This window comes from Oncorhynchus masou, unplaced genomic scaffold (genome assembly GCF_036934945.1).
Source record: "Oncorhynchus masou masou isolate Uvic2021 unplaced genomic scaffold, UVic_Omas_1.1 unplaced_scaffold_1086, whole genome shotgun sequence".
Taxonomy (NCBI): Eukaryota; Metazoa; Chordata; class Actinopteri; order Salmoniformes; family Salmonidae; genus Oncorhynchus; species Oncorhynchus masou.
Window position 1 is genome coordinate 212040 of NW_027000574.1, and position 9353 is coordinate 221392.

The 9353-nt window shown below is 45.8% G+C and overlaps 1 protein-coding gene across 1 annotated transcript in view; it reads right to left on the minus strand.

Annotated features, from left to right (window-relative positions):
• Nucleotides 1–9045, minus strand: part of LOC135529070 (synaptotagmin-7-like) — a gene marked incomplete at its 5' end in the record, with an annotated part of 44668 nt that extends 35623 nt beyond the window's left edge. Inside the window, 3 exons of the mRNA XM_064957980.1 lie at nt 8019–8166; nt 8317–8436; nt 8869–9045. Coding sequence (XP_064814052.1) covers nt 8019–8166; nt 8317–8436; nt 8869–9045 — 445 coding nt within the window. The remainder of the gene's footprint in view (nt 1–8018; nt 8167–8316; nt 8437–8868) is intronic.
• Nucleotides 9046–9353: the final 308 nt, after the last annotated feature.

Sequence of the window (9353 nt, forward strand, 5' to 3'; positions counted from 1 at the left end):
TCTTTAACGGTTTAATGGAGATCAAAGCTGTTTTTCAGTCTCTCGGCCCCAGCTTTGATGCACCTGTACCAACCTCACCTTTTGGATTATAACGGGGTGAACAGGCTTTGGCTCGGGTGGCTGAGGTCCTTGATGATCTTCTTGGCCTTCCTGTGACATCGGGTGCTGTAGGTGGGCTGACAGTGTGCCCCCGGTGATGCGTTGAGCAGACTGCAACACCCTCTGGAAAGCCTTGCGGTTGTGGGCGGTGCAGTTGCTGTACCAGGCTGTGATGCAGCCCGACAGGATGCTTGCAATTGTGCATCTGTAAAAGTTTGTGAGGGCCTTAGTAGGGGCCAAGCTGAATTTCTTCAGTCTCCTGAGGTTGGGCTCCCGAATGGCTCAGCTAAGTTACTGCATCTCAATGCAAGAGGCATCACTGCAGTCCCTGGTTCATATCCTGTATCACATTCGGTTTGATTGGGAGACCCATAGGGTGGCGGTTTTGGTTGGGGTAGGAACAGGGCAGTTAACCCACTGTTCCCTGGTAGGCCGTCATTATAAATAAGAATTTGTTCTTAACTGATTTGCCTAGTTTAAAAAAAAAATAATAATTAAAATGAAGAGGCACAGCGACACCGTTGATGTGGATGGGGGCTCTCGTATCTGTCTCCTGAAGTCCACAACGATCCACGACTCCTTTGTTTTGTTGACGTTGAGGGAGGGGTTATTTTCCTGGCACCACTCCTCCAGGCCTTCAGCTCCTCCCTGGAGGCTGTCATTTTGGTATCGTCTGCAAACTTTATGATTGAGTTGGAGACGTGCGTGGACACGCGGGGGGCTGAAAGGGGGGGCTGAGCACACACCCTTGTAGGGGCCCATGTGTTGAGGATCAGCGAAGTGCAGGTGTTGTTTCCTACCTTCACCACCTGGGAGCAGCCCGTCAGGAAGTCCAGGACCCAGTTGCACAAGTTCAGACCCAGGGCACTGAACTTAGTGATGAGCTTGGAGGTGACTATGGTGTTGAAGGCTGAGCTGCAGATGGTGAACAGCATTCTTACATAGGTAGGGCAGTGTACAGTTTGATGGCACAGCACACCAACATCAAAGCCTCATCCCAACTGCAAACTGTGGTGGAGGGAGCATCGTGGTTTGGGGCTGCTTTGCTGCCTCAGGGCCTGGATAGCTTGCTATCATTGACGTAAAATGAATTCCCAAGTTTATCAAGACATTTTACAGGAAAATGTAAGGCTATCTGTCCGCCAATTGAAGCTCTACAGAAGTTGGGTGATGCCCCAGGATAACAACCCAAAACACAGAAGTAAATCAACTACAGAATGGCTTGAACAGAATAAAATACGCTTTCTGGAGTGGCCTAGTCAGTCCTGACCTCCACTTGATTGAGATGCTGTGGCAGGACCTCAAAAGAGCGGTTCACACCAGACATCCCAAGAATATTGTGGAACTGAGACAGTTTTGTAAAGAGGAATGGTCCAAAATTCCTCCTGACATTTGGTTGAGGTTATTGCTGCAAAAGGAGGGTCAACCTGTTATTAAATCCAAGGGTTGACATCCAACCTGCACTGTGAATGTTTACACTGTGTGTTCAATAAAGACATGAAAAATTATAATTGTTTGAGTGCTATTAGTTTAAGCAGACTGTCTATTGTTGTGACTTATATCAGATAACATTTTATGACCAATTTATGCAGAAATCCAGGTAATTCTGAAGGGTTCACATACTTGTCTTCCCACTTTAAGTCTCATGTCTGGGACATGGAATTGTGACTTCACTTTGTACACATACTGATGCTTTGCCTGTTTGATTGCCTTACTGAGGGCATAGCTGGACTGTTTGTATTCATCCATGCTCCCAGTCACCTTGCTGTGGTTAAATGCAGTGGTTCGGGCCTTCAGTTTTGCACGATCCACAGTTTTTGGATAAGTTCTAATCATCACTGTAGGAACAACACCCTCTATCCACTTCCTGATGAACCCAGTCACTGTAGGAACAACACCCTCTATCCACTTCCTGATGAACCCAGTCACAGTGGAACAACATCCTCTATCCACTTCCTGATGAACCCAGTCACAGTGGGAACAACATCCTCTATCCACTTCCTGATGAACCCAGTCACAGTGGGAACAACATCCTCTATCCACTTCCTGATGAACCCAGTCACAGTGGGAACAACATCCTCTATCCACTTCCTGATGAACCCCGTCACTGAGTCAGTGTATACGTCAATGTTATTCTCAGAGGCAACCCAGAACATATTTGAGTCTAATCAAAACAATCTAGAAGCAGCCTCCCACTGCAACGCAGTGCTTAAGGCATCACTACAGACCCGGGTTTGATTTCTGGGTTAGGATAGAGTTTGGCTGGACGGAATTTCCTTGTCCTATCTAGCTCTAGCGACTCCTTGTGGTGGGCCCTTTGCCTGAAAGCTGTCTTTGGTTTCCAGCTGGACAGTGTTTTCTCCGACATATTGGTGCATCTTGCTTCCGGGTTAAGCGAGCAGTGTGTCAAGATGCAGTGCGGTTTGGCAGGGTCGTGATTCCGAGGACGTATGGCTCTCAATCTTCACCTCTCCCGAGTTTCAGCGATGGGACAAGACTGTAACTACCAATTGGACATAGATTCTGATTAGTCAGACCTATATTGAACAGTCCTTACCACGGGTACTTACCGTTTCTTCGTCCAGAACCCAGTTGCATAGGGCGGGGTACAGACCCAGGGCCTCTAGCTTGATGATGAGCTTGGAGGGTGTTATGGTGTTGAAGGCTGCGCTATAGTCAATGAACAGCACTCTTACATAGGTATTCCTCTTGTCGAGAGGGCAGTGTGATGGCGATTGCATTGTCTGTGGACCTATTGGGGCGGTAAGCAAATTGAAGTGGGTCTAGGGTGACAGGTAAGGTAGAGGTGATATGATCCTTGACTAGCCTCTCAAAGCACTTCATGATGACAGAAGTGACTACTATGAGGCAATAGTCATTTAGTTCAGTTACCTTTGCCTTCTTGGGTACAGGAACAATGATGGCCATCTTGAAGCATGTGGGGAAAGCAGACTAGGATAGTGAGAGATTGAATATGTCCGTAAACACACCAGACAGCTGGTCTGCGCATGCTCTGAGGGCGCGGCTGGGGAAGCCGTCTGGGCCTGTAGCCTTGCGAGGGTTAACACGCTTAAACGTCTTACTCACGTCGGCTGTGTTATTCTCAAAGTGGGCGAAGAAGGTGTTTAGCTGGTCCGGAAGCAAGACGTCAGTGTCCGCGACATGGTTGGTTTTCCCTTTGTAGTCTGTGATTGTCTGTAGACCCTGCCACATACGTCTTGTGTCTGAGCCGGTGAATTACGACTCCACTTGGTCTCTGACGTTTTGCTTTGCGGAGGGAATAACTACGCTGTTTGTACTATGCCATATTCCCAGTCACCTTGCCTTGGTTAAATGCGATGGTTCGCGCTTTCAGTTTTTGCGCAAATGCTGCCATCTATCCACGGTTTCTGGTTAGGGTAGGTTTTAATAATGACAGTGGGTACAACATCTCCATCTTCCGATTGGTCAGACCAGTGTTGAATTGTCCTTAGCATGGGTGCTTCCTATTTGAGTTTCTGCCTATAGGAAGGAGCAAGATGAAGTCATGTCAGATTTGCCGAAGGGAGGGCGGGGGAGGGCCTTGTAGGCATCGCGGAAGTTGGAGTAGCAGTGGTCGAGTGTTTTAGCAGTGCGAGTACTACAGTCAATGTGTTGATGAAACTTCGGTAGCATTTTTCTCAAATGTTCATTGTTAAAATTCCCAGCTACAATAAATGCAGGATATGTGGTTTCTAGTTTGCATAAAGTCCAATGAAGTTCTTTGAGGACCTTTGAGGATCGGCTTGAAGGGGAATATACACGGCTGTGACTATAACCTAAGATAATTCTCTTGGGAGGTAAAACATTTGATTGTGAGGTATTCTAGGTCGGGGGTTCCTGTATGTTATCACAATCACACCATGAGTAGTTAATCATGAAACATACACCCCCACCCTTATTCCTGTCTACGATATGAACTCAGAACCCAACTGGCTGTAAGGACTCAGACAGTATATCCTGAGAGAGCCAAGTTTCCGTGAAACAGTGTATGTTACAGTACCATTAGTGAGTAAAATACTCGGAAATGGATGTAGGTAATAATGTGAGAAATGTTCTAAGCAAATAATGTTAGAAGTAACACGCAAAAAAATTAAATACTGGCAAGTTGGCTAGGAGCTAGCGACAGGGCGACCATTTCTGTTGGTGCCATTATAACCCCCACCTTAACCTTACGCTCATTCCTAAACCTAACCCTAATCTTAACCTTACCCTAATTCCTAAATCTAACCTTAACCTACCCTCATTCCTAAACCAAACTTTAACCAAACCTTAACCTACCCCTAGTTCCTAAACCTAAATTTAACCTCTGTTCCTAAACCTAATCTTAACCAAAACCTCATTCCTAAACCTCATTCCTAAACCTAACTTTAACCTAACTCTTATTACTAAATCTAACCTTAACCTAACCCTCATTACTAAACCTAACCTTATCCTAATCCTCGTTCCTAAACCTAACCTTAACCTAATCCTCGTCCCTAAACCTGACCTTAACCTAACCCTCAACCTTAATTCATTTCGACCCATATGATTATGACTTCTGCCGAACGAGTGTACACTTCATAAAATAAAGCAAATACATTGAGAAGAGCATTGAAAAAAGTATTGAGGAGAGCATTGAGGAGAGCATTGAGGAGAACATTGAGGAGAGCATTGAGGAGAGTATTGAGGAGAGCATTGAGGAGAACATTGAGGAGAACATTGAGGAGAGCATCGAGGACAACATCGAGGAGAGCATCGAGGAGAGCATCGAGGAGAGCATCGAGGAGAGCTTTGAGGAGAGCTTTGAGGAGAGCATTGAGGAGAGCATTGAGGAGAGCATGTAAATCCCCATTGAGGAGAGAATTGAGGAGAGCATTGAGGAGAGCATTGAGGAGAGCATGTAAATCCCCATTGAGAAGAGCATTGAGGAGAGCATTGAGGAGAGCATTGAGGAGAGCATTGAGGAGAGCATGTAAATCCCCATTGAGAAGAGCATTGAGGAGAGCACTGTAGAAGCGTCTGCTAAATGACTTAAATGTAAATGTAAATGTAGCACTGAGAAGAGCATTGAGGAGAGCATTGAGGAGAGCATTGAGGAGAGCATGTCAATCCCCATTGAGAAGAGCATTGAGGAGAGCATTGAGGAGAGCATGTAAATCCCCATTGAGAAGAGCATTGAGGAGAGCATTGAGGAGTGCATTGAGGAGAGCATTGAGGAGAGCATGTAAATCCCCATTGAGAAGAGCATTGAGAAGAGCATTGAGAAGAACATTGAGAAGAGCATTGAGGAGAGCATTGAGAAGAGCATTGAGAAGAGCATTGAGGAGAGCATTGAGGAGAGCATTGAGGAGAACATTGAGGAGAGCATGTAAATCCCCATTGAGAAGAGCATTGAGGAGAGCATTGAGAAGAGCATTGAGGAGAGCATGTATATCCCCATTGAGGAGAGCATTGAGAAGAGCATTGAGAAGAGCATTGAGGAGAGCATTGAGGAGAGCATTGAGGAGAGCATTGAGGAGAGCATGTAAATCCCCATTGAGAAGAGCACTGAGGAGAGCATTGAGGAGAGCATTGAGAAGAGCATTGATGAGAGCATTGAGAAGAGCATTGAGGAGAGCATTGAGGAGAGCATTGAGAAGAGCATTGAGGAGAGCGTTGAGGAGAGCATTGAGGATAGCATTGAGGAGAGCATGTAAATCCCCATTGAGAAGAGCATTGAGGAGAGCACTGAGAAGAGCATTGACGAGAGCATTGAGAAGCGCATTGAGAAGAGCATTGAGGAGAGCATTGAGAAGAGCATTGAGAAGAGCATTGAGGAGAGCATGTACAGTGCCTTGCGAAAGTATTCGGCCCCCTTGAACTTTGCGACCTTTTGCCACATTTCAGGCTTTAAACATAAAGATATAAAACTGTATTTTTTGTGAAGAATCAACAACAAGTGGGACACAATCATGAAGTGGAACAACATTTATTGGATATTTCAAACTTTTTTAACAAATCAAAAACTGAAAAATTGGGCGTGCAAAATTATTCAGCCCCCTTAAGTTAATACTTTGTAGCGCCTCCTTTTTCTGCGATTACGGCTGTAAGTCGCTTGGGGTATGTCTCTATCAGTTTTGCACATCGAGAGACTAAAATTTTTTCCCATTCCTCCATGCAAAACAGCTCGAGCTCAGTGAGGTTGGATGGAGAGCATTTGTGAACAGCAGTTTTCAGTTCTTTCCACAGATTCTCGATTGGATTCAGGTTTGGACTTTGACTTGGCCATTCTAACACCTGGATATGTTTATTTTTGAACCATTCCATTGTAGATTTTGCTTTATGTTTTGGATCATTGTCTTGTTGGAAGACAAATATCCGTCCCAGTCTCAGGTCTTTTGCAGACTCCATCAGTTTTCTTCCAGAATGGTCCTGTATTTGGCTCCATCCATCTTCCAAACAATTTTAACCATCTTCCCGGGCCCTGCTGAAGAAAAGCAGGCCCAAACCATGATGCTGCCACCACCATGTTTGACAGTGGGGATGGTGTGTTCATTGTGATGAGCTGTGTTGCTTTTACGCCAAACATAACGTTTTGCATTGTTGCCAAAAAGTTCAATTTTGGTTTCATCTGACCAGAGCACCTTCTTCCACATGTTTGGTGTGGCTTGTGGTAAACTTTAAACAACACTTTTTATGGATATCTTTAAGAAATGGCTTTCTTCTTGCCACTTCCATAAAGGCCAGATTTGTGCAATATATGACTGATTGTTGTCCTATGGACAGAGTCTCCCACCTCAGCTGTAGATCTCTGCAGTTCATCCAGAGTGATCATGGGCCTCTTGGCTGCATCTCTGATCAGTCTTCTCCTTGTATGAGCTGAAAGTTTAGAGGGACGGCCAGGTCTTGGTAGGTTTGCAGTGGTCTGATACTCCTTCCATTTCAATATTATCGCTTGCACAGTGCTCCTTGGGATGTTTAAAGCTTGGGAAATCTTTTTGTATCCAAATCCGGCTTTAAATTTCTTCACAACAGTATCTCGGACTTGCCTGGTGTGTTCCTTGTTCTTCATGATGCTCTCTGCGCTTTTAACGGACCTCTGAGACTATCACAGTGCAGGTGCATTTATAAGGAGACTTGATTACACACAGGTGGATTGTATTTATCATCATTAGTCATTTAGGTCAACATTGGATCATTCAGAGATCCTCACTGAACTTCTGGAGAGAGTTTGCTGCACTGAAAGTAAAGGGGCTGAATAATTTTGCACGCCCAATTTTTCAGTTTTTGATTTGTTAAAAAAGTTTGAAATATCCAATAAATGTCGTTCCACTTCATGATTGTGTCCAACGTGTTGTTGATACTTCACAAAAAAATACAGTTTTATATCTTTATGTTTGAAGCCTGAAATGTGGCAAAAGGTCGAAAAGTTCAAAGGGGCCGAATACTTTCGCAAGGTACTGTATATCCCCATTGAGGAGAGCATTGAGAAGAGCATTGAGAAGGGCATTGAGAAGAGCATTGAGGAGAGCATTGAGGAGAGCATTGAGAAGAGCATTGAGAAGGGCATTGAGAAGAGCATTGAGGAGAGCATTGAGGAGAGCATTGAGAAGAGCATTGAGAAGGGCATTGAGAAGAGCATTGAGAAGAGCATTGAGGAGAGCATTGAGGAGAGCATTGAGAAGAGGATTGTGAAGAGCATTAAGGAGAGCAGTGAGGAGAGCATTGAGAAGAGCATTGAGAAGAGCATTGTGAAGATCATTGAGGAGAGCATTGAGGAGAGCATTGAGAAGAGCATTGAGGAGAGCATTGAGGAGAGCATTGAGGAGAGCATTGAGAAGAGCATTGAGGAGAGCATTGAGGAGAGCATTGTGGAGAGCATTGGGAAGAGCATTGAGAAGAGCATTGAGAAGAGCATTGAGGAGAGCATGTAAATGTACCTTCGAACAGGAAGGTCTCGTTCCAGTGAGGGTTGAGGTTCTTCCTCTTGATCTTGGTCTCCAGTTTGTGCTTCTTGTCAGGCAGCAGGTAGAGTTTGACGAAGGGGTCAGAGGTCCCAGAGAAGTCCTTGGCTGGTAGCTCCTGGCCCTTCATAATAATAATTGTAACAACATATGCCATTTACCAGTCACTTTTATCCAACTTACAATTTTGCATAACATTTTGCAAAAGTGTCCTCAGCCGGAATCAAACGGATGATTCTGGCTTTACAACTGAGATACATAGAGCCACGGATACCTTGAGGATCTTGACGGTCAGAGTGGAGTCCTGGAAACTGTAACCAACAGAGAACTGGATCCGTCCCAGCTTCTCACTGACAGCACCTTCACCATCGTCATCCTCTGATCCCGGGGACAGCTAATGGGGGGAGAGGTGGAATTTAGATTTTGGTATGTGTTTTTTTTACAATTTAACACACATATTAAAAAAAGATGATAGTGATAGTAAAATCATGGAGGATTAACACCAGGAGCAGGGAGAGAAGGGTTTTAGGATTCAACTATATACTCAGGCATGCAGGCACGTGTACACACACCACCCTCCCACACACACAGCCCTTTGATGACTATAGACAGCGGGAGTGGAGAGTGGAGGTGATGGGAGCCAGCCTCTCCATCTTTCTCTTCTTCCCTTCTCCCTCTTCTCTCTTTCTCTCTTTCTCTATCTCTCTCTTTCTCTCCCCCTCTACTTCTCCCTCTCTCTCTCTCTCAAGTCATCAGGGTTGTGTTCCAAATAGAACCCTAGTTACTACATGGGTGTTTATCCAACTTACAACAAAAGTTGTCTTACCATGACCATGTCTCCGGTGAGAGAGTTGGCCAGATCGGTGACTGAGGAGTGTCCCTCGGGGGGGTGGCCCTTGGGACTGTTGCATGGCTTGTTGCCCACGCCCCTGTAGAGAGAGAGGACAGGGTGACCACAGGGCTGAGGGCAGGAGCCAAGCAGGCGGTGGATGTCTGACTGCAGCTAGATCAGACTCCACAGAGAGAGAGAGAGGTTCAGAGACGAGGTGACTTCTAAAACACGCAGGCCCAGGGATTGAGTCAGGCCCAGGGATTGAGTCAGGCCCAGGGATTGAGTCAGGCCCAGGGATTGAGTCAGGCCCAGAGATTGAGTCAGGCCCAGGGATTGAGTCAGGCCCAGAGATTGAGTCAGGCCAAGGGATTGAGTCAGGCCAAGGGATGGAGTCAGGCCAAGGGATGGAGTCTGGCCCAGGGATTGAGTCAGGCCCAGAGATTGAGTCAGGCCAAGGGATGGAGTCAGGCCCAGGGATT